The 26,925-nt window shown below is 37.0% G+C and overlaps 1 protein-coding gene across 5 annotated transcripts in view; it reads right to left on the bottom strand.

Moving 5' to 3' along the window:
• The window catches only part of LOC131428254 (uncharacterized), a 148,958-nt gene that overhangs the window by 5,101 nt on the left and 116,932 nt on the right, over window positions 1-26,925 (bottom strand). For 4 of the 5 annotated variants that reach the window (XM_058592045.1, XM_058592044.1, XM_058592042.1 and 1 more), the window contains 3 exons: window positions 25,207-25,536; window positions 22,977-24,954; window positions 14,596-14,768 (listed from right to left, as the gene is read on the bottom strand). In XM_058592045.1, coding sequence (XP_058448028.1) covers window positions 14,596-14,768; window positions 22,977-24,954; window positions 25,207-25,536 — 2,481 coding nt within the window. Of the gene's footprint in view, window positions 1-14,595; window positions 14,769-22,976; window positions 24,955-25,206; window positions 25,537-25,756; window positions 25,843-26,925 lie in introns of those variants that run through there. The other variant, XM_058592046.1, reaches the window with a different exon arrangement.

The raw sequence follows: 26,925 nt of genomic DNA, 5'->3' as shown, positions 1-26,925 counted from the left end.
ATGTCTCTTTTGACAAGTAATATCATAGTTTTTAAAACTTCTATAAAACTTTTTTCCCAGACTTACAACTGGACTAAAAATAAAACAATGTGTACTAGAATAAAACCATGCAAACACTCTTAATATTGCTTTCAAACATTTTCTTTAAAACATTATTGTCAGTCAAATTCTTTCATAAATCTAGTTTTGTGTGTGTGCGTGTTCATTGGATGACAATTTCACTCAGAGTAAATTCAAGAGTTCTAAAGTACATTTATGACACATTAGTTGTAGGCTATTTGATTTATTGCTTCTTAGGTTAAGTGTAATTTGCATTAAAGGAAATTTCATGGCCGCCATTATGGTGTTCTATACCGTAGCATTTATTGACATCAAATAAACTTCGAAATGCTAAAACGAGGAAATATGTTGGACTTTCATGATTCGTTTTCAGAATGTATGCACAAGTTTTAACGCCACGAAATGGTTTTATACAAAAAATGACGATGTATCACAAAAAATAATTTTCATAAATCATGAAGACTTTCGCAAAAACCGCATTTTTTTCAAGGCGATTAGTTATAATTCTTTTTTTTATCCTTACATTCACGATAAAAATAAAAGCGCATGAAGTTTTTACGTTCGGTAACAGCCTCAAACTCGTAACAAAATCTAATATATTCTTACTAATTGCATTCAAAGTAGACATGACACACACATAATCAAGAAAAATATTACCAAAACGACAGTTTATTCATAGTGGAATTTATTCCATCCAAATAAATTTAATGTTGATCGTAAAGCTGGTTTCAAAATGTTCTTGAATTTGAAGTTTTAACGCAGCTTTATGATGATTCTTCACTTTGCTTTATAAACCTTATGAAGAATGGTCCACTTGGCAGGAACATGCTTTTATAGAGGTTTTCAGTAGGCTTTCGTGGAGTTTAAAGTTTTATTGCAAGATTTATTATGTAGCATTGAAGACAGCTACAAGTATTTATTAATATTAAAAATGTTACTTGGGTATCATATCGGTGTATTAAAACATTTGTTCACGATTGGATACGGTTTGATTTTGAGATTTATTAATTAAAAGTGACTAGTTGCAATGTGTATATACGGTTGTTTAAGATGTGTATTTCGATTTTTGTTTAAGCTTTTTTGTAAACAGTACCGCTGAACTGTCAAGGATGAATCTTTGTTCATTTGTGACGTCACGATAAAAAAATCTAATTCAGAGTTGGCAGCACCCTCTCAGATTTCAATGAAACTTGCTGTACATGAAGACCGTTACAAAAAACCACTTTGCATCCCGCTTGTGAGAAATTCTGGCCGCCGGCAGAATTCTGGCAAGATTCCGACAGCTGTCAAAATTTTACAGGTGAAATTGCATCATTCTCTCGCCACGTGTCGTCTTTCAAGATCGCTCTTCTTTCTTTTTTTCTGTTCGACTTGATTTGATGTCAATCCTGCATGTACATCCAAAATAAATGAAACGAGTCTTGAGACCAGGTTAATGGAATGAAAATACTGGTATATTGAGAGAAGAAGCTTTGCATAGCATGATGGGTAGTGCAAAAGCTACGTTATTGCTCTTCATTTAAACTTGTGATGAAAAAAATAAAACTAAAGGCCCAAAAAATGCAAAATCGATTCAAAACCTGCCAGTCATGCATGTCAAAATTCCGGCAGAAACAGAACCGTCAATAACCGCTAGGCGAAATTCTCTGCTGGAAACGGTTGTTGCATTGTTACCAGACTCTTGCCGGAATTCTGCCAACACTCCCGCAAAACCTTCTGGCAGACGCTGCCAGTCATGTGGGAAGAAATCTGCCAGGCACATGCAAGCCGGATACTTCTAGACTGTTTTTTGAAAAGGGCCAAACTATTTTTACCAATTTTTTCAAATGGCTGTAGTCTAAAACTGACAAATCCTACGAAAAAGTGTTGCATGGGTGATTTTTACAAAATTAGTCAAGTTTTTGAATTGAAACACAGAAAAAAAAATCCTGATCGACTCCTACACTGAACAATACGATTCAAAAAAATTTAAAATCGATTTAAAAAAAAAACTATTTTGATTAGGATCAAAAGGTTGTAAAATCACACAAAAAGATGCACAATTTCCTATCAGAATCATCAAAATATTCAGTCAAGCTGATGTAATCTACTCAATACGTTGCTTCAATATAAAAACGTGTCCTTTGTATTCAATATTTTTTAAAAAGAGAAAATTATTGCATTTTTTTCTCACATCGATTGATAATCCCATCCCATTGTTCGGACCTTGAGTCGGTTTTCCTTCAATAACTTTTTCTACAAATGTCGTATTGTTTTGCTGTCTTCTAAAGTTTTCTTCCTCGATAAATTTTCCACGAAAATATCATATGGACTGATTTTTAGAGTTCATAGGTTGATCTCCAGCCGATTTTTTTTTTGTTAAAAGTGAATTTCTCCATACTAAATCCCATACAAACTTTAAACCGTGGGCGCGAAAATATGGTTTCTCCGATCGAGCTAAAATTTTGCATGCTGCTTATGGGACCCAAAAGGAACACGAAAAGTTTAGTGGAGCTGATATCAATTTTTTGTCCCACCCTATTGTGTATTCATTAAACATTACTTATTCAATCGTGTTATTGTTAAAACCAACATTATGCTTACTAGAAGTTACTCTCTAAAGTGGATACATATTTTATGCCCTTCACTGTACTCGTACCGGTTTTTGACAGTGATGCTGATTTTTTGTCATCTTCACTTCTCAAAATCCAGCAGTAGCTCTATTGATTCGGAAGCCTCTTATATCGGATTCTACTCATTCCTCTGTGCTTCCATTCGGGTAAAATCGGGTCGAATTTCCAGGTATGTTACTGCAGTTTGGATAATCGATTTCCATTGCATCGCAGAACAGCACCCTTTCCGAACGCATCCGAAATTCACTAAGTGGCCGTATGGATATGAACTCAGTTGCAGACAGACCATTCGACGAAAACTATCGATGAGATTATCACAGACAATTGCGACATTGCTTTTTCAATAAAGAGGTAAAATCGCATCGCTACAGACAAACTAACACTATATAAAATGAAAGTGCAAATATCTGTTACATCTCTCTATCCGTGCTCAAGCATAGATTGCGTCCTACATTCCATTGACATTGGCAGTGACAGTTGGTTTTCAATAAAAAGCAAACCGCGTGAATGAGCATAAATAGCTAGTCCTTGTATCGGGATCCTGACAAACGGCACGTGTACCAAACAGTTACCGTAGTAAGAAAAAAAACGAACATTTGCCTGTCCGCTCCGATCGTGCGCTGATTGTGTTTGCCAATTTGAATTGACTACAAGTCAGCCAACAGAGGACGGTCCCGCTCCCTCTACGTACGGTTCGTTGACGTTCCACCCTGACGGGGGTTTAAAAAAAGGAGCACCAGCTTTAGGATTTCAATCACCTACCTTTTTGTTGGGCGGATCAGTTGGGCAATGGTAACAGTTACAGCGGTTGAAATAAGTAGGGATAATCAGTCGGTGTTGAACAGTCGTTCGCACCGCACGCGTATAGCTCTTGGCTCCTGGAATTTTTTTCTGGCTACCTAGAGTTTCATTGATTCAAGGCTTCAGTCTTTTTCAAGGCTACCTGAATCACTAACTAAGTGACTAAGTGATACAAAGAGTGATATTAGAGTGACTAAGTGAAACAAAGAGTGATATTAGAGTGACTAAGAAATTAATCAGCCTTTTTTAAGGCTAGCTAGGAGTCTAATCGAAGACTAATTTAGCCTAGTTAATTTAATTTAAAATTTCATTAATTTCAAAAATGCCTGCGTCCAACCGGAAAGGCAACAAGCCTAAGGCTAAAAATAATTCAATACGGAATAAATCACAATCCGTTATTCAAAATTTTTCTAATAACATTCACGATCTTATAGAATCTGAATGTAAAAATAAAAGACAACGGACGGATTTCCCTTCCGTTGATTCGATGCCGTCTAACAATATTTACGAGATTCTTCCTGAATCCGATTGTAGCGACATAGAAGAAAATTCTTCAAAAATTCCCAAAATGGACGCTTGTCGTTCTGGGAAGAAACATCAATCTATGCCACCAGTGACGGTGATGATTTCCGACTTCAAAGCATTCCGTACTGAGCTTTCTACTTTTCTCCCGGAAGTAAAAGTCTCATTTCAAATCGGACGAAGAGGAGAATGTCGAGTCTTGGTGGATGGATTGGAAGATTACGAACGTCTTTTTCGATATTTGTCCGAAAAACTTCATAAATTTTATTCATATGATATAAAATCAGACAGACCCTTCAAGGCTGTCTTGAAAGGATTATCAAATGATCAAAGTATTGATGAAATTAAAAATGAACTAAAAGAATTGCTTGGTTTTGCCCCTTCCCAAGTAATACTTATGAAAAAAAGAGCGAATGGTACTTCTAAACCACGCTCTGGAATTTCCCATGAACTTTACCTAATACACTTCAATCGAAGTGATGTAAACAATTTGAAAACTTTAGAAAAAGTACGTTTCATTTCCCACATTAAAATTCATTGGGAACATTATAAACGGCATAATCGTATTGCAAACTTAACGCAATGTCGTCGTTGCCAAGGCTTCGGTCATGGAACCAAAAATTGTCATATGGATATACGGTGTTTGAATTGTGGTAAATCGCATTCGAAAGACGTTTGTCCAATGAATGAAACCACTGATAAATTTTCATGTTCAAATTGCAATGGAAATCATAAATCCAATTATTTGAAATGTCCTGTCAGGGAAAAAATTTTAAACGCTCGTTCGCTTAGACAACAAGTCAAATCAACGACCTTAAATTTACAGAACATACCTGAAAATTCTTCTAAGGCACCTGCCAATTCGTCTTCTAACGAAAACAATTTATTGACAGGTAGATCGACCTCGTCATCATCTTCTTCTAATGTCAGTTATGCTGGTATATTAGGTAGAAATCTATCTCCTATTTCTTCTAATGTAAATAATCAAAACACAGGACCGCCTTGCAGTTCTTCTTCTAACGAAAACAATTTATTAATAGGTAGACCGGCCAAATCATCTTCTTCTAATGGCAGTCTACCTACAAATATTCCTTCAATGCCATTCGCTTCTTTAAATGAAGTCGATTTAGGCGATATAACTGAAAATAAAATGATCTACCTACAAGATCAACTTTTTCAAATGATCATCCAAATGAATTCGACTTCATCACTTTTTGAAGCATTTCAAATCGGATGGAAATTTGCAAATAATATTATAATGAATTTAAAATTTAACAGTGATGTTAAATAATTATTTGAATATTTTAAATTGGAATGCTCGATCTTTGAAATCGAGTGAAGATGAATTTTATAATTTTCTCAAAGTTCACAAAATTCATATTGCCATTGTGACAGAAACTTTTCTTAAACCAAATGTAAAATTGAAAAGTAATCCACATTATGTGGTTCATCGATTTGACAGGTTTACTGGAATTGGTGGTGGAGTTGCCATTTTTGTCCAACGGCAAATTAAACATCGAATTTTACCTTCTTTCAATACTAAAGTTATTGAAAGCTTGGGAATCGAAGTTGAAACCATTCATGGAATTTATTTCATCGCTGGAGCATATTTGCCATTCCAATGCACCGGCGAACAATTAAATTTCTTTAAAGGCGATTTGCAAAAACTTACAAGATATCGATCGAAATTTTTCGTAATAGGGGACTTAAATGCTAAGCATGTCCAGTGGAATTGTAGGCAAAATAACAGTAATGGTAAAATACTTCATAATCAACTCTCAGCTGGTTACTTTACAGTTCTTCATCCCAGTAATCCTACTTGTTTCTCTTCCGTGAAAAACCCGTCTACAATTGATCTGGTTCTAACAGATCAAAGTCACATTTGTAGTGAACCGATTACTCATGCTGATTTTGACTCAGATCATCTTCCTGTAACATTCAGACTTTCCAACGAAGCTTTAATTAATCCAATTAGTTCTATTTTCAACTATCATAGAGCTAATTGGTTGGATTACAGATCTCACATTGAAAATCATGTGGATCATGAAACTATTTTAGAAAATTCTGCGGACATCGACACAGCAATTGATAATTTGAATCATTATATTATCGAAGCTAGAAATCTTTCAGTTCCCAAAGCTCAAACTAAATTAAATTCTCCTATCATCGATGACAATCTTCAACTGCTCATTCGGTTGAAGAATGTTCGTCGACGACAATATCAACGTTCTCGTGATCCTGCTATGAAACACATAGTTAAGGATTTACAAAAAGAAATTAAACATAGATTTACTCTTTTGCGAAATGAAAATTTCGCTAAAGAAGTTGAACAAATTAAACCTTATTCTAAACCTTTCTGGAAACTTTCTAAGGTTCTTAAGAAACCTCAGAAACCAATTCCTGCTCTCAAGGAAGGAAATCAAATACTTCTTACAAATGGTGAAAAAGCTCAAAAGCTAGCTCAGCAGTTCGAGAGTGTCCACAATTTTAATTTAAACGTTGTGAGTCCTATTGAAAATGAAGTCTCACTGAAGTATGATCATATTTCAACCCAAGTGTTATCACACGATGACATTATTGAGACGAATTTTGATGAAATTAAATCAATTATTAGGAAACTCAAAAACATGAAGGCTCCTGGTAATGATGGAATTTTTAATATTCTTATTAAAAATCTTCCCGATGTTGCCTTGAGACTCCTGGTTGAAATTTTCAACAAGTGTTTTTCATTAGCTTACTTCCCAAAAAGATGGAAAAACGCCAAAGTAATTCCTATCCTCAAACCTGATAAAAACCCAGCAGAAACATCAAGTTATCGACCAATTAGCTTACTTTCTTCTATCAGTAAACTTTTTGAAAAAATTATCTTGTTGAGAATGATGTCTCATATAAATGAGAATTCAATTTTTTTACCAGAGCAGTTTGGATTTCGTCATGAACATTCAACTACTCATCAACTTGTCAGAGTAACGAACATGATAAAATCAAATAAATCTTCTGGGTTATCCACTGGAGTTGCTCTTCTAGACATAGAAAAAGCATTCGACAGTGTTTGGCACAAAGGTTTAATAGCAAAAATGTCTGATTTCCAGTTTCCTATTTATTTGATCAAAATGATTCAAAATTATTTAACTGATCGTACTCTTCAGGTTAGCTATCAGAATTGTAAATCTGAATTGCTACCCGTACGAGCCGGTGTTCCGCAGGGTTCGAGTGTAGCTCCAATCTTGTATAATATTTTCACTTCTGATCTTCCAAATCTACCCGTTGGTTGTCAGAAATCGCTATTCTGTGACGACACAAGTCTGTTAGCCACAGGTAGAAATCTAAGAGTGATCTGCAGTCGCCTACAAAGAAGTTTAAATATTTTCAGTGATTATCTGTCAAAATGGAAAATTAAACCAAATGCAGCAAAAACGCAATTAATTATCTTTCCTCACAAGCCAAGAGCTTCTTTTCTTAAACCAAACAATAATCACATTCTCAAATTGAATGGCTTGGAATTGACATGGTCTGATCAAGCTAAATACTTAGGTTTAACGTATGACAAAAAACTCACTTTCAAGGATCACATTGAAGGAATCCAGGCAAAGTGTAATAAATATATTAAATGTTTATATCCTCTTATAAACAGAAATTCTAAGCTCTGTCTAAAAAACAAATTGTTAATTTATAAACAAATTTTCAGACCAGCCATGCTTTATGCGGTACCAATTTGGTCAAGCTGTTGTTCCACCAGGAAGAAAACGCTTCAAAGGATTCAGAATAAAATTCTGAAAATGATTCTGAAGCGTCCTCCCTGGTTTAGTACAAATGAGTTACACAGACTCACAAATATAGAACCATTAGATGTAATGTCACATAATATTATAAGCAAATTCCGACAAAAATCGATGCAATCTTCAATTGAATCGATTCGCTCTCTGTATTAGTTAGTAAGTTAGTATATAAGTTCCTTTTCCCCATTACACAATACAAGTAGGTTTAGAATTTTCCCTACACAAAAATCTCAGAATTGCGGAAGCAAATGATGTCTTCATGGTAATAACCAAATCATATATATATATAACAGGGCTGAAAAGTCACCACTTGTGGCTGAACACCCAATTTAAATCTTAATAATTTAATTTTAACTTATATTCCAATAAATAGTTATTTAAAAAAAAAAAAAAAAAAATAAGTAGGGATAACGAATTGAAATTGACGAGGTATTGTCAACCGAGTCGAAGTGCGGTGGCGAAACTAATGTTGGAAGATAAATTTCTAACCGATCAGCCGCCGGCATTTATCGTACGAATCCCGCGTTCACCATTGCGGTGATTGGAGCAACTAGTAGACTAGTAGATGTTTTCGCCATTGGTAATCCCGATTATTATGAACTTTAGCTCGCGTCGCTGAGCGACTTGTTTCATTATTTTAGGATTGTTGCTGTTACCGGTTGATAGGAACGGATCGAAGATTAGGTTACGAAATGTGATGTCGAGTTGGAAAGGATTTGCATGGCAGTGTCGAACAACAACCTTTCGTCCTAAACTGTCGCCTCAAATATGATTCAAGTCGGTGTTAACAATTATTTCGAAACAACCTCTAAAACCCCAATCACATTTCAAAGCCATTTGAACTTGAACAAATGCCTCGAATGCATCTCTTGCCCGGCATCAGTTTCACTTTGGGATAAAAATGCGGGTGAGTAATATCAGAGACATACCTGGAATACGAATGAAATGGATCGTTCAGTTTCTTTGACGTTAAAGATTCTGAATTCTTTAACTGGAATTAAGGAACCGAATTTTTGATCCGAATGCTAGAATTGAGTTTTGAAACTCAATTTCGATGCTAGATTCAAAATTGAGTTTTGAACTTGAACTCGGTAACTGAATTCGAGCAGTTAAACTTATCACTGAACCTGTGTTGTGCAACTGAATTCGAGACCAGGATTATTTTTTAAGCTCTGAATTCTGAACCTCAATCCTAGCACTGAACTCTGGACCTGGATTCTGATCCGTAGCTGAATTTTAGTTGCAGAATTTCAATCCAGGGTTTCGTTTTCAATTTCGGATCCAGAACTCAGCTCAGAAGATCCATAATTTAGTTCAAATATCTTCCGAATCTAGTTCCTAAGTTCAGTTACATTTCTAGAATTGTAGAACTGAACTTTGGAACCAAATTCTAGTAGAATATTATTTTAAAATCATTCAATTCTACTATAAATAGTAAAATTGAATGGTGTTAAAATATTATTCAAGTGAAATTCTTCTACTAAACGCTCAAGTCACAAATTAGTGACCAAATTCTAGACTTGCATTCTAGTCTAGAACTCCGAACCTGAACTCTGGAAGGCAGTGTAGAACTCAATTAATGAAATACAACTCAATTTTGTATCTGAGTTCTGTTCCTGGATTTCGATCTGAAGATCCAGAATTTCTGGTTCAGAATTGAGAACCGAAATTCTGAAACTATATTCAAAATTTGAAATCCGACCTGAAATTTCTGAAATGAATTCTAACCTTATCCACTATTTCAGTTCCAGAATTCAGATCTACAGTCTAGGTCTTGGAGCAATCCTTATCTCAGATCTAGTATTCGGTTTCAAAATCCCGGCTTAGAAATTTGGTTTCAGTTCCAGAATTATGGTACTTGATTCTGGACTTGGATTCTGGGCGAGGAACCAAATTTTTTATCTGAGTTCTAAGAATGAAAAAAATATCAGGTATTGAATTCTGAAACTTAACCCTAAAGTTGGATTCTGATCTGGACTGAACGAGTCAACTACGTAGGCAATTAGAAATGTTGATTTGGTATAATGTTCCCCATTTTGCTCCAATGCGAACGATCAGCAGTAAGATGACGCAATCGCTCTTGTTTGAAACAAAACTGGCTCTGCAAACGTCCCGCAATTGATTCAAATTTGAACTGAATTCTTGATACTAGAACTGAAATTGAGCTCTGGACCTAAACCAACCGGAATGATGCACTTGCTTTAATTCCTGCTCAGTCAACTGCGCAGGTTAGAATGTACGAAAAATATCAAGTTTTAACGTTTTTTTATATTATTTATTTTACCAGTTAACCTTTTATACCTACCCAAGTACAAGAAAGGCGTCATTCTTTCATAATCGTTGATACCAAACATTTTAGAGAACTTTAATTTTGAATTATTTGTGAATATGTCATACAGCTGAAAATGTTTTCATAAATTGCTGATCATATTCCGATGGCATATATAAAAAATTATGTTCCTGGGGGTGTTTCCCGCGGACCCACACGAACCGAAGGAGGCGGCCATAGATATTTAACAACGCCATCTGGAAGACTCATGCAATATTCAATTCACCGACCACTGCTGATCGCAAGCTGAAAGCTGGATTTTCGAAAATCCGAGACGACATAATCTAATGATACTATTCTAGTTTTAAGTTAGTCGTTAATTAAGATTAGAAATTACCCCTGACATCTTAGAGCTTAAGCAGTGTGCCTAAAAATATATTATATTATTGAATAAAAAAAATTATGTTGTTCACGATCAAAAACTTATCGCTCTCTCAGAGGGTAAACTTTGAAAAGGCGCCCCATAGTAAAGTAAGTCGTATTCACGACAAAAATGCGGGAGGGCAATGTCAGCGACATAACTGGAGGACGTGAATACGAATAAAACTGACATGCATTTTCCACACATCTGAATATCGATAATAGCACATACTAACTGATTGATTGTGTGAATTTTGCAAACTGTCAATGCGTCATTTGTTTAATTGTAACACGAGGGCACAAAATTACAGGACAAAAAATTAGGGGACAAAACCGATTAGAAAAAGGCTGGTGGGTAATGTCAGAGACATAACTGGATATCGTGAATACGAGAACAACTGACATGTTCCTTAACACTTCCGAATATCAATTAGTTGATCAATTGTATGAATTATGCAAGCATTCCCCTTTTTCACATTTTCTTAAAAACAAAGAAGGCTTCTCTTGATCTTGATTACTATGAATTTCACACAGCGAAAAGTGCACAAATCTAACCAAACTGTTCTAGATTTGCACTAAACTGAGGATATTTACCTTCGATTTGCGAACAACGAATCCTAAGGGCATGTTCAGGAGTGTTCCAGTTCTAGATTTATGTTTATTTATGTCAGTTTTAAAACTAAAATCTGGAAATTATAACAAGAAAAACTAGCATCCCCAGCAGCGTTTTACTAGTGTTTCAAAAATATAAAAAATAGAACGGTTGCGTATACCAGTTTATAATTTGACAGTAGAACTGTTCGAATAAATACAACTAGAACGGCTGGCTGGGGATACGTTTGTTTCAATTTTGGTTCTATTATAGATCGCCCATATATAACTTCCAGCTGCTGAATTTGCTCTAATAGTTCTTTAGAAAATTTTTAGCGCCATTAGAAAGGCTGATTTTGTGTAATGCTCTCCACCATTGTTTTTCACCAGTGCAAATGACTGGCATCTGTGACGTAATCGCTCTTGTCGGAAGCGAAACTAGCTTTGCAAACGACACACAATACATCTGCTCTCAGTGGCAATAGAGTCCAAACTGATCCCATTTTTGTTAAGAGGTTTCTTTATACGTGATTTCGTTTGTAGCTTTTTTACTAATGGGCGGTCCTAACGGCTATAAAACTAGCAGCATATAGAATTTTTATTTCGACTATTTCATTTCGTATTTGCATTTCATTGAAAGAAACTATCAGGATGCTGTACGGGATTCATTCCTGCCTTTCAGTACACTCCAAAAAAATTTGAATTTTACAGGTGACTTAATCCGTCATACGATGTAATTCATAAAGACCTAATTTGTCAAATGACGGAAAATTTTATATGTAATGACTTAATGTTAGATGAGCTTGAGTTTTACTGGTTTCGACTGTAACTTGCGTTCTGCTAGCAGGTGCGACTGTATGAATTTAAATGCACCTTTTACCAGCCAAGCAGATGCATGTTTCTGTGGCTCAGTCGATTAACAGACGGATGTGCGATCCAATGATTCTTGGTTCAAGTCGCGGCGGTTGCTATCAGCATTCTAATTTTTTATTTCAATGAATTTCATGTCATGGAGTTTTAGACACAATATTAAATGTTCTTCCACCTAAATTTGCGTGAGCTGCGACGTTCTATTTATGTGCATCTAATAAGATGTAAAATTACAGGATTTTTTTAAAGTGTGTAGGACCAAATTGTGGAACTGGAGACGTATGCTTGATACAGCAAAGGACACCCCAGGCCTATAGCTGTTAGGTAAGGTAAGTAAATTGTGGAACTCACTACGATATTAAGCACTGTTCGGAACATTTTTCTCGAATAATTTGTTGTACAGCAGCAGATGTTTTGTTCTTTTCCTCAGAACGCGTTCTGATTGGCTCGTGTTGCCATGGGTCAAATGAGACAGGTTTTTATCATAAAATTGTGATCATATTTCCGATGGCATGTATCACAAATTATGTTGATTAGTTAGATGCAAAAAAGATATTCACGATCAAAAACTTATCAATCTCTCAGAGGGTAAATTTTGAAAAGGCACCCCATAGTAAAGTAAGTCGTATTCACAACAAAAACATTTCTGAATTTCATAATTATACACTGCGGAAAAAGCACAATTGTAACGATGCGGCTCAACATTATACAAAACGCGCTCACATATTTCGCGGTAAATCGGAAAATTTCTTAAGAATTCAGAGTGTGTACAACTACCCAGCTACCCATACTATCAGCCGGGCCTGACTGGAAGTTCCATTAATATTACATACGTCAATATACGAAGTAAAACATACGTAATAATCAGTGGCTTCTTGTGACAATATTCACGGGCCGTGCACTGCTTATGTGGTATGAAATCAAATGTTACAGTTTGTTGTTAATGAAAACTAACGATCCAGGAACGGGTATTCGTTGCAATGAAATAACAATATACTTTTGGATGGGATTTATTTAAATTTTATTTCATATTATCGGTACAATAGAAGAATTCGGCGCTTTGCAAGTTGAGCAAATCTATCAATAACTTCTTTAATAAAACCGCTTCGAAGTTGAACTGAGACAGCCATTTGTTTACAACTTCCATTAGCATATAGCACTGAAGCCTCTCCTGGCGGTAGGCATACAAATTCTCAGAATACGGAGTACAGAGCCAAACGTGACAGAGAGAACAACAAATCTCAGAGCTGAATTGAGTAATTCCTTCTCTTGGGTCAGTAGCTCATGTGCACGGGAAAGGCACTAACACAGCGACAAAAGATACTTGAATACGCAAGCAGCTTAGGGTGAATTTGTGCATATTGTGCTATGCATAAAAACGCTTATTATTTGAAATTTGGTACCCTTCGACCTGCTTTCATCGAATACATTGAAAATCTAAAAAAATAATTGAATACGGTTGAGAATGAATTTAATTCTACCAATTTAAGCTGTTGTGCAGTACACGAGGTACACATGAGGACGAGACACCACTGGCAATAATACAGTTACGTATTTCGGATGTTAATTACATCTTTCTTCAGTGATACTATTTAGAACTTTCGCTTATGTTAGTTAATTAAAAATACTAATAGTTTTTTGAGCATACATAGTTAGTGCCTGTTTTTCAATTCCTTTTTTTTGCACTAAATTTCACCTTAATGCTCGTTCATACCAAACATTTTTGAAAACTTCAATTTTGAGTTATTTGTGATTATCTCATATTACTGAAAATTTTATCATAAATCATTCCGATGATATGAAGGAAAAAATCTGTTGCTGCGTTTAGTATCACTCGAGATATTCACGATTAAGTGCTACCCATTCTTCCATAGGGCGAATTTTTTTTAAAGTACAGTATTCATTCTAGAATAGTCCTTAGAAGTCCTTATCATAGTTAACTTAAAATCCACAAAGCTGGACACCAATGATTTAATTGAATAGAATCTGGCCCGTTTATCTATCCAAACTATTATGAGAGCCTCGAAAATGTTCAAAGTGTGCACCACAAAGTACTACGAGAGAGAAATTTGCATTCAACTTTAAGCCGAACCGAAATCGACTGTGGAATGCCGTCGTCACACAGTTTCCCGAGTACCTGCCATCTGTTCGGTGACAGTTTTATGGGAAAAGGAATTTATATCCATTATTTACGGGGCACGTGCGTCAGTCCTAGCTAGAGGCAAGAGCAAACAAAATTAAATAAATGGCTCTTTCAACTTTCAACGACAGGTACAAGCATTGATGGACTAGCTAAACCAGACACCACTTTGGTCCGAAAGAAGCAGAAGACTTCGGTGGTTTGTTACTATCGAACATCACGTTTTTTGATCAGCCTATTCAGATACGAGATTTTTTTTTTTTTGAGTGTGAAACTCCGTACAGATCACCCAGCTTATCAAATAATTAATCAATTAATCATTTCGAACTGACAGCAGAAAAACTTTTCTATGTAAATATTTTTTGTTTTAATTTGCACAAATCAGTTCAATGGAGTCATGGATGACACCTCCCGGGCGAAACTGCTTCCAGTACGGTTTACTCTCGTACCGGAAAAGACTGCATTGTGAAAAAAAACCGGGGCGACCATATCAAGATATGTACAGACAATGGAATGCCATTAGATACTTACGAAAAGGAATACGGAGGCACCGGGTCCTCGTTTCTCGGCGGCCACTTTCAGTTTCCCGGGCGTTTCGTGCGACATCAGCGAATACACGGCAGTGGCCTCAATCCTCGTTAGGTTGTTCAGGCAAGCGGAGCAAAGCAGCAGCGTTTGGCAGCAGGTCGTCCGTTCAACGATTTCTGTGAAAGAAGAAAATTTGCTTACAGTGAACAGTTTCAGTTCGCACAGGATATCACACTCTACAAGCTACGGTAATCTCGGGCATAGAAATGGGCAAATGAAATTGTGTCGCTTGAAGGATCGTAAAGAAAGGAATGAATGAAGGTGCAGAAAGTACTGCCCATTTATAATATTGCAGCACGCGTAATTATCGAGTCTAGCGCCATTTTCGAGCGGATGACGAAGATGGCATCGCACTGGCCTGACGGAGAAGACAAGCTCCAGGATGACAAAAAAAATGAAACTTCCGGCAGTTGTCATCAATTAGCAAACTGTTCTGATAGTGCGAATCGTTTCGCGTTTCAGAGCCGACATCAATTGTTAACCCTTGGGTGTTGCTGGGCATTAAACAATATTTCTACAACTTTCGGAAATTTCAGGATTTGCAAGCTATAAACTAAAATCCGGTCGAAGCAAAGCACCGCTGACAATGGAAAGTTTTCAACTAATATGGTTATTATCTCTGACGGCTCGTACTCTCTCTTTGTCCTATCTTTTTTCATGGAACGTGAATTTTAGTAACATTGATATACAATTGAACAATTAAAAAAAATTACCAACAGAAAGGTGCCAATTTTGATAGAGTTTTACGCCCGTCTTCTGTATAGCAAACCATTTGGATAGTCCCACGACAAAAGGGCCTAACTGCAAATGAGAGCCTCTCTTTGTTTACTTTCTCTTTTGATTATTACGGTGCCATTATTGCAAATTCTCTAAAGTTTCCAATATAAATCGAAAGCTTGTAGTTTTACCTTGAAAGTTTTGCGAAGAGTAAAGCGTCAAATATAAAATTAGTTCGGTAAATCGTGAAAGAAAAAGTAAACAAAGAGAAACTGTCATTTGCAGTTAGGCCCTTTTGTCGTGAGACGGTCGATTTGTTTTGTGCAAGTGGAGAGATCAATAGCGGCCCTTACACGATCATTAAAAGTGTCATTACTAAGTAATGACACTTCTGCTCAAACGCTCGTCATTACTGCATTACTGTACATCATTACTTTTTAGCATTACACGTTCATTATTAATGATGAGTATTTGTAACTACTCCAGCAATAGCAATAGCAATATTTTTATTTTCGTTCAGCTGAAAATAAATTTGATTTGCCATTAGAACGTTAAGGTTAATGAAATATTAACAACTTAAATCTACACTTTGTCATTTTTTCGCGTATAGTTCTAAAGATATTCAGCACTTCCACACAAAAAATAAGAAGAAGAAATAATGTTGGTAATGATGGAAAATCCGGAATTCCATCATTACTCGTGTCATTACTGAACTCGTAGACCTTACACGATCATTAAAAGTGCCATTACTTTTTAGTAATGACACTTTTAATGATCGTGTAAGGGCCGCTAATTATACTCAATACTTATATTTATAAAGAACGGATGAATTTTTTTTGCCTTACTCGTATAAAAAGGTTATGCAATTACTTGGGAAATCTACTTTTGAACCGAGGTCCGGATGGGCAAGTGTCATATACCATTCGACTCAGTTCGTCGAGTACGCAAAATATCTGTATGTGTGTGTATGTATGTATGCACAATTTTTTGCACGCACTTTTTTCGGAGATGGCTGATCCGATTTCAATAAACTTAGATTTAAATGAAAGGTCTTGTGAATTCACAAGCTCCTGAATTTTATTCGAATCAGACCTCCAGTTCCGGAATTGTAAGAAAATACGATGTGCACAAGAGTGAAAACAAGTGTACTCGTTTAAATTATTTTTTTTTAGAGATGGTACAACTGATTTTCACAAACTTAGGTTCAAATGTAAAGTATAATTGTCTTATAAAAAGTTCCGGAATTTTATTTGAAACCGCTTTCCGATTCCGGAATTACAGGGTGAAAAGTGTAAAAATTTCAATTTCAAATTACTTTCTCACCTTTTTCAGAGATGGTGTGACCGATTTGAACAAACTCGACAGTCTCATAGTTTCATAAGGAGTGTATCGATAAGTAGTTAGCAATATTCAAACAGTTATTACTCTGAAATGGCTCAATTTTTTGCAGCGTGTTTTGCGGTGACATGTTTGTTTACATGTCAATAACAGCTGCGCAATCGATTGGTTTCGGTACGGTTCAATGATGAGTCGAATTGATCCGGAAACGCGAAAGAAAATTCTGCACACTTGGTGCTCAGAAAGTGGTGTCATGTACAACGAAATTGCAAAACGGATGAAAGTGCACCACACCAGTGTCAACAATATTATCGAGAAGTTCGGTAAGACCCTTTCCATGAAGGATTTGCCCCGATCCGGTAGGAAAACGGGTCCCAGCCACCCCGGCCGGAACTTAAATATGGTTGAGTACATAAGGAAAAATCCATCGGCGTCGACGCGGGATTTGGCCAAGCAGTTCAACACCAGCATCGGGATGATTCAACGGATCAAAGTTCGGAACTCCCTGAAAACGTACAAGAAACAAAAGGTGCCGAAAAAGTCCCTGGTACAGCAAATTCAGGCCAAAACAAGAGCGCGAAAACTGTATAACCGGATTCTACAGAAAAAGACGAATGCATGCTGATCGACGATCAAACCTACGCCAAGGAAGACTCTCGAGCGCTGCCCGGACCGCAATCTTCTACGAGATCGGTGTACCAGGACCTGGACGACGCTGACACCACCGTGGCGATGGAAAAGTTTGGGCAGAAGGTGTTGGTCTGAATGAAGGTGTGAATATTTGAAGAAGAGAATACTGCCACTGTACAGAAAGCATAAGGCTCCTCTTCTCTTCTGGCCGGATTTGGTTTCAGCCCACTACGCCAACTCCGTTCTACAGTGGTTGTCAAAAAATAATGTACAATTCGTGGAAAAGGACATCAACCCACCGAACTGCCCGGATCTTCGGCCAATTGAAAGGTATTGGGCAATTGTCAAGCGGCACTTTCAGAAGGAAGGTACAGTGTCCCAAAACATGCAGGAGTTGAAAAAAACTGGACAGCTGGCACCAGGAAAGTCACAAAAGTAACTGTGCAGAATTTAATGAAGAATGTCAAGTCCAAAGGGCGAGCGTTTCACAGAAACTAGGATTTTATTCAATATAATCAGTGAAATGCATAAAAATGTAATTTTTCTACAAAATATCGAAAACTGATGTCAAAATATGTTCTTTTTCGCTTTTTTATTCAATAATCAATGTTGCTAACTACTTTTCGATACACTCCTTACAAAATTTCCGAATATCATCCGGATCCGACTCCTGGTTCGTGAATTACAGGATGAAGTGTCGAAAATTTAAAATAGTTATGCAAACCGGTGATGCAAAACACGGAATTATTTTTCAAAACTGGTCTCAAATCAAGTGCCTTGTCAGTTGACGGCCAAGCAAATCGACTTCAGCTATACCAGTACCCGGCTTCCGGTTCCGGAAGCACCGGGAATATTGTTCACAAACTCTAACATCGAACTCACTATTCTCAGTGATGGCTTGACCTATTTCCGCAGAATTAATTTCAAATGAAAGGTCTTATGATTTCATACGGAATTCCTGAATTTCATCCCGATCCGACTTCCGTTTCCGAAATTACTGGATTATGCTTGTCAAAAATTTCAAACCTTCATACAAAGCACACCGTTACGTAAATACGCTGATACGGAAGAAGAAAACACAACACCGTGGGGTGTTCGATTTCGTACAAAATCGAACTTCAAAGCTTCATGATGTATAGGAAATTTTTGTAACCGGTGTAATCATAATAATAAAAATCTAATTACAAAGCATATTATATATTGCAGATTCAAAATATTATAAATTTCATATGCAAAAGTAACATGAGCGCAAGATTTCACTCGTTTAATTTGTTTTATCGAAATGGTGCATTCAATCAGCTTGAATTAAAACAAAGTCATTGTGTCTATAATCAATATTCAAAATGGAATATTAAAAAAAAGTTATGCAATCAGTTGAAAAATCGACTAATAGAAATTGGCCCGGAGTAATGTCTGTGGGTATGTCATGAAGCGACAAAGCAAAAAACGTTAAAAAATCTAAACTTATCTCAAAACTATTCCAATTGGTAGTGATTGTAAGTGGTAGAGATGGTCGGGTATAGAGATTCTTATGCCCGAACCCGACCCATACCCGAGTGCGGGTACGGGTTGGGTTTCGGGTAAAATATCCCAGACCCTACCATCTCTAGTAAGTAGACAGCCAAACAAACTAATCTCGGCTTTTCTGGTTCTCGGTTTTCGATTAACGACTGGAGATTGTAGTCATATACTTAAAAATGGATCTCATTCACTTTTCTCGAATCGACTTCGATTATATGGGTTCCCGGATTCCGGTTTTGGAAATATTTTTTTTTTCAAGAATCAAAGATAATTTTTTGAAGAATACCACACATTTATATATGACAATATGAGAGATATTAGAAAGGCATCACTATACCACTAGGTGGATTAAAACAGGGTTTTCTACTGTTGTACCTCAAAAACAGTTCATTGTATAAACATGGTGTTCGAGAAGAAGTTGTAGAAAATCGAATGGTTAATGTAACAAAGATGTACACTGAGAAAAAATATGAATACTTTACAAGTAATTCGAATAATAACCGAAAAAACTAAAATTTGAAATAGGATCTGATTCTTTTTATTTTTAACTTACTAAAACTAACAATCAATTTTGAAGCGATTAGTACCTATTGACAAATGAAAAAGATACAGCTAGAACAGTATGAAGACATTTACAAAAGTTCAAGTTGTTGATGATGTTTTTCTCATATTCTGAGCTATTCTTCAAAATATTTCAAATAACTCTTGGAAAATAACAGATCGGCTGAAAAGTTCGTATCGTTTCTATGAGAGGGCGCCACCAGAATTAAATCCATACCATTCAGTTAGTACCAACCTTCAAAAGATACGTGTATAAATTATTAGTTTGTGAGATATTGCATTTTGAGTGAAGCTACTTTTGTTATAGTGAAAAAAATGGAAAAAAAGGAATTTCGTGTGTTGATGAAACACTACTTTTTGACGAAAAAAAAAATGCCGCCGATACCAAAAAATGGCTTGATGAGTGTTATCCAGACTCTGCACCGGGCGAAGCAACAATTCGTAAGTGGTTTGCAAAATTTCGTACTGGTCCAATGAGCACCGGAAACGATGAACGCAGTGGACGTCCAAAGGAGGCTGTTACCGATGAAAACGTGAAAAAAATCCACAAAATGATTCTCAATGACCGTAAAGTGAAGTTGATCGAGACACCCTAAAGATATCAAAGGAACGTGTTGGACATATTATTCACGAATATTTGGATATGAGAAAGCTTTGTGCAAAATGGGTGCCGCGTGAGCTCACAATCGATCAAAAACAACAACGAATTGATGATTCTGAGCAGTGTTTGGAGCTGTTATATCGAAATAAAACCTATTTTTTTCGTCGATATATAACAATGGACGAATCATGGCTCCATCACTTCACTCCGGAGTCCAATCGACAGTCAGCTGAGTGGACTGCACGCGATGAACCGAACCCAAAGCGTGGAAAGACTCAACAATCGGCCGGTAAGGTTATGGCGTCTGTATTTTGGGATTCGCATGGTATAATTTTCATCGACTACCTTGAAAAGGGAAAAACCATCAACAGTGACTATTATATAGCGTTATTAGAGCGTTTGAAGGACGAAATTTCAAAAAAACGGCCTCATTTAAAGAAGAAAAAAGTTTTGTTTCATCAAGACAATGCACCGTGTCACAAGTCGATGAAAACCATGCTGAAATTGAACGAATTGGGCTTCGAATTGCTCCCTCATCCACCGTATTTTCCAGATTTGGCCCCCAGTGACTTTTCCTGTTCTCAGACCTCAAGAGAATGCTCGCTGGTAAGAAATTTAGAAGCAATGAAGAGGTAATCGCTGAAACTGAGGCCTATTTTGAGGCAAAGGACAAATCGTACTATAAAAATGGTATCGAAAAGTTGGAAGATCGCTATAATCGCTGTATCGCCTCTGATGGTAATTATGTTGAATAATAAAAACGAATTTTGACAAAAAAATGTGTGTTTCTATTAAACGATACGAACTTTTCAGCCGAACTGTTATATCGTTGTTTTATGTTTGTTTGTTTGGACATCAACTAGCATAACCTCTAAACTGAAAAAGATCAGTAAAACTTCCAACAGTTTTCAGATCGGTTAAGCCATTTCTGAGAAAACGAAGTTTAGAAGTTTTAGACTACAGTTACAGTGTAAAATGTTATTAAGATCTAAAATATTGCTGGACTGTGTACAAGGCTTGACACAGTAATATTAAAAATGAAGCAATTTTTAAGTTTACATAAGCTTAAAGCGATATTTTTTAAAGTAATATTTCAAAAACATTGTGATTTTGAATGAAGGAATTATCAAATTCAGAAGAGATTCATTTCCGACCCTTCTGAAAGGCCAAATTGTGGAGTTCTCTACGATTTTAAACTGTTCAACTCGAGCGCAATGCAGCCAAATTCCTGCGTAGCCGAACTCAGTTTCAATGGTCAGCAACTAACATGATCGACAGATTTTACTCGTTTTGAACACAATTTAAAAGATTTTGTTGATCGTTCTAAACGACGGCTTGGAAGTTTAAGCAATCATCACTCTACAATTCTGGAACCGGCTGTCAGATCCGAATAACGTTCAGGAGGTTTGTATGAGAGTTTCTTTGGAGAATATTTTACCACTATTACTTCCGGTACTTCCGAAACCACAAACTAAAGACATCTAATTGCGTCATCCGGCTACTAATCGTTTGTATTGGGGAAAAAAGAAAACGAAAAAGAGGACAGCGATGGAGAACATTATGCAAAATCAGCTGCTTTAATGGCTCTAAATGTTATTCAAAGAACTATTACGATTACTTCTTTGTAATTCGGAGCTAATAATAATAGCTTTGTGCACTTTTCGCTGTGCGAAGTTCGCACTAAACGAGCGTTAACAAAGCTGACATTTGACTGCATCGCGCTCGAGAAAAATGTTCGAAAAGTGTTTAAAATCGTAGAGAATTCCACAATTTGACCGGAAATGAATCCCGTTTGAGTTTGATAGTTTATTCATTCAAAATCACAATATTTTTGAAACGTCACTTCAAAAAATATCGCTTGAAGCTTATGTATACTTGAAAATTGCCTAATTTTTAATATCACTGTGTTAAGTCTTGTACACAGTCCAGCAACATTTTAGATCTTAATAACTTTTTGCACTTCTACAGAAAAACACATCTCGAAGCTATTTACTAAAAGATACTTTATTCCAGATAGGTAATATCTTCGAAAAAAATTAGTAAAATTTAGGACGGGCCTAGCGTGATGGGTCAGTCCAAGTTTTTCACGCAAAGCTTTTCTGGTCCACAGAGGCCTGTTAAAACCCGTTCTAATCCACCTTGTAATGATGCTATTGTAATATTATTCATTATCTCTTATATATTACATCAAGAATAATCAAAATACTACAAATTTAAAAAGCTTTTAAAATTTCTTTTGCATTATTCTAGCGCATTTAAATACTACGTTTCAATTTAGGTTAGTGAAAATTCACTCAACCATATTTGAGAAAATAAAAAAAGCTCCATTTTAAAGATTTTGATCACTGTTTCCTGAATTTCCGTTTGAACAGCGAGATATTCTTATGGTATTTGAAGACCTCTCAGTGAGTCAGCGAACGACCACAATTAGGTTAAGTAGCAACGACCACAATGGTTTCACATGCAGGGTAGTTCAATTGGCAAAACAGTTTTCCCGGGTAGCTAGCTAGCTACAGGTTCAAGTCCCGTCTCTGCGGTAACATTTTCGCGGTTTTCATTAAATAATTTTATTCCCATGTCATTTGTTCAATCTGTTTTCATCGTTAGATACTGATCAAATTTAAAACTTACTCAACGCTCTACGTCATAACAAGACTGAAATAAATCATAACAAAAAATAACTTGTTTTAAAAATGGTTAAATTTGAGGCCATCTACAATTTTGGCGAAGTATTTTTTGGCAGGAAATGCGAACCGCATAAAGAAATAACTTCTGTAATCAGCATAAAAATTGCAAAACTTTAGAAGAACTCATAAAAAACCGCAGTGTAGTAATAAAACATAATAAGCTTATAATAAATAACAGTATATAAGTACTCAACTCGAACTTCCAACGTTACAAATCGTGGAAACCTCCAAACCCACACACATTCAGAAAAAAAATCTTCCGCACTTACCCGTCACCGCTTCCACAATCGCATGCACGTGCTGCCGCAAACCGTCGATGCGATGTTCCTCGCCATGCCAGGGTGCGGTTATCTGCGTAAGCACCGACACGGCTTCCCGAAGTTCCGGATCTCCGCGCTCGTTGGATCTCTGATCGGCCAGTATGTCGCGTAAAACTTCTACCCCATCGGCCTTCTCCAGCTGTCGAATGGTTTCCGTCGTCGAGCAAACCGTTGCTAGAGCCCGAAGAGCCAATGCTCTGATCGAGGAAAACTTACAGTCCATGCACACGATTAGTAAGGCTCGCACCGTGCCGTTGGAAATGAACGCATCGTTCAACGACGCCAACCCTTGGTAGTCGAGATTAGACAAACTGGCAACGTAGGTTAGATTCGATCGCAACATCAGGTCACACTTGGAATCCTCGATCGAGTCAATGATCACTTTGATCAGATTCTTGAAGATCAATCGTATCGTTATCAAGAAGTATCGCTTCACAATCTGGACCTCTTCCTCAACAGATCTATAGTCGAAATCATCTCCATTGGCAGCAGCGACCCTCAGATCTGTCGTCATATCCACCAACGACTGACTGTTTTCCAGAAACTTTTTACGATCAGTTCGCTCGTTAGGATCTTTACCGAAATAATCAATCGATTTCTGTTTCTGAACAAATTCATAGATGTTGGTTGCAAGACTTTGAACCAATGGTGCTGCTTTTTGGTAGATTTCCTTCTCATCTTCATCATCATCATCATCGTCCTCTTGTTGCTGCTGATAGCGCTTGATCGAAGCGAATAGCTTCTCGACCTTTTCGAATTCACCCTGGAGAACTGCTACCTTTGATTGCAAATGTCGTGTTAGTTTGACCGCAGTTGCAGAAGTCATCTTGAGATTTCGCGATACTGCGGCACTGATCGATTTAGTTTGCAAAATAGACATAACCTCATTTTGACAGGAGAAGCGTAATCCATCCAACCAGGACTGCACAGCGGGAGTGTGACCGTTGAGAAGTGGATTGTCATACTGGGTGAAATTTAATTCGCTTCCGTTTGAAATACGGTTGGTGGGATTCTGGTCCGGTTCCTCGTAGAAATTGTCAATCAATTTCATTGGTCGAACTTTGACGGGACTTCGCAGCGTTCGTGTCGGTGTTGGAGGTAGCGAACGATAGAATTTCGGTGGGTACATGATCGGAGTAGAGGTTCCGTTCGGATATAGCTCGGCATACGTTGGCAGCTCTCTCTCGCGCGTTGGCAGCTCTTTTCTATTCGAGCTTTGGTTGGTGTTGTTGTTTACTTCTTGAGGAACATAACTTAAAACTACTGTTTCATTGTTGTACGTTGCGGGAGATTTCAGAATACTTTTGGGCGTTTGCAACACTGACAAACTGACGTCCTGCGCCAAGGTTTGATTGAGGATGTTGGTCAACTCACTGCTATCCAACGAAATCATCTCTTCGTCAGAATCCTGTAGCTGCTGATTCAGATTTCGTTTCACCCGACTGCATTTGGTAAGGACGCGTCCGCGTTTTAAGGAACTTGCACTATTTCGCAAAGCACATTGGTAGGATATGGGAAGTGATGAAGGTCCCGAAATATCTTCGATTTCGGTCGAGTCGAGCCTCGTGTTCAATTGACTAGCATCGAGGGGTGATGTGTTGTTGAAATTTAAACTATCGATCTTAGAAATCAGATCTACGCTGGGAGTAGGAGAGTTTGACTCACTGTACGATATTCGGCGAGGACTGAGCTCGGCGCGTACTCTTTCTTCCGATGGAAGTAAAGGTCGACGAATAACGGTTGGCGGAGTCGGAGCTTCACTACTTGTCGATGGTGATCTTTGGAAAAGCTGTTCGTTGATCGTTCGCTTTGGCGTTAATTTATCTGGGGAGGACAGATTTTCGTTACAATTCTTGCTGGCTGAACTACTGTTGCTGTTGATAGAGGGCATGTTTGGAGATCCTTCTGTGTCCGAAAATCCCGAATCCTAAGGAGAGTAGAATTAAATGTTTCTTTTAGAAATATACAAAAAGAAATCTAGACTAATTTCATTGTAGTACGGTTTGTTTTTGGCAACAAGAAACTCAAAAATAATTTGTTGATACTGTGCGGTTAGAAATTTCATTAGAAGCTTGCATGAACGTTATAATAGTTTAATTTAACACTTCATTAAACTGATCTTCGATATGAGTTTCGCTTGACAGTACCAATTCCAATTTTAGATTAACAAAACACTTACCTGACTCTTGTGGCTGGCAGGACTACCCTGCCGAGTTGTCACACTCCATAATGTATTACTGCTGCTGCTTCCGTTGCTGCTGCTCAGATTAATATTGATCTGCTTTTCAGGCGTACTCTGGAGCCCGAGTTCCTCCTCCTCATCCATTTCCGGAAATCTAGCCAGTCGGGTCGGTCTGAACGCCGGTGGTTGCCTGCCGGAATGAATCTGATTGTGGTGATAAAAATATCCATTGTTCATGCCGCCAGCTCTACCATAGAAAGGATTTTCCAATGCACTGTCCCCATACCAGACACGGCTCTGGGAACGTTGGAAGTTTGAACGTGACATCTGGAAGTAAATGATGAAGAGAGAAATTAAATATTACACATCATCAATTGATAAACGATGCAGCTTCGTATGCAATCAATCATCCGGGGAAATTGAAATTGAATAAATGGGAGGTAGCTATTATATATGCTTCCAGCGCCACTATCGAGTTTCCTATCATCTCAATGGGAAAGTTTAATACCGGTGAAAGTCACTTGAACAAATATATAATGTTTTTTACCGAAATCAATAATATCTGCCATAGACCCACAAAAAAGGATATGAAGCTAACGGTATAGTAAATACATTGGACGTAAATGTCGAGTTTCCAAATAATGTTATGTAGTTTAAGTTTCATAGCTTACTTGGAAACATTCTGAAAAATCCTATCATTTTTAATCACAAATGATATCAGTTTTTGCCAAATGGAAAAAATGTTTTATATCTATGTTATAACATAAGATATGAAATTTTTTAACTATTCGACACAACTACACCCTTCCACAAATGCGCACGATTTTTTGGTTCAAAATTAACTTTATTGATCAACGTAATCTCCATCAAGAGCAACGCAATCATTCCAGCGCCGCTCTAACATTTCAATACCACTTTTGAAGATTGAATAAATACAGAATTGTTCCTACTTTTCATCCTCCAACGCAATACGGAATCGAACCCATATTTTGTTACGAAATTTACTTGCTTCTGACCTGCCGCCACTTAATTTCGGGTGGAAATTAGCAACACAATAAAAAATAACCTAGATGACTACAAGTTCATTTTACAATCGGCCCGATGATGATCTTTTTAAACATTCCGTGCGAAAAACTAACGTAATCCCATAATTTATTGCGACTATTCATTTTCATATATACAAAGTCTGATGCAATCAGGCATCCCTGCAAGCAGCTGATCTGTGTTGACAAACTAGGGGAACAAACTACTAAAAAAACTTTTTCATCAGAAATAATTGGCTCAAAGGGCACGTTCCCCTAGTTATTTGGAGATTTGGGTCTTAATTTTTAATTTTCTCGGAACTGGCTGAACAGATAAAACAGATAAAGAATAAAATTCCAAAGCTCACATAGAAGGTTCCTGAATATCATCCGGATCCGATTGCCAGTTCCGTAATTATAGCGTGATTAATTAAAGGCGGGTGAATAATGATGTAACTGGAGGACGTGAATGCGAAAAAAAATGATAATCGTTCATATTAGTTGATTGTGTGAATTTCGCAACTTTTACTGCTTCACTTCTACAATTGTAACGGTACATTTATACTAAAGATTGAATGCTTTGCAGCAAGTATTTTCTACCACACAGTTAAATAACGCGGTACAAATGAGAGTAAATAAACAGCAACATATAGCATTTCGAGGTCGATTATTTCATTCGGGGTTTGCACATTTC

Source organism: Malaya genurostris, chromosome 2 (assembly GCF_030247185.1).
Source record: "Malaya genurostris strain Urasoe2022 chromosome 2, Malgen_1.1, whole genome shotgun sequence".
NCBI lineage: Eukaryota > Metazoa > Arthropoda > Insecta > Diptera > Culicidae > Malaya > Malaya genurostris.
Note: the sequence above shows the minus strand (reverse complement) of the source record. Positions and strands in the feature narration are given on the sequence as shown.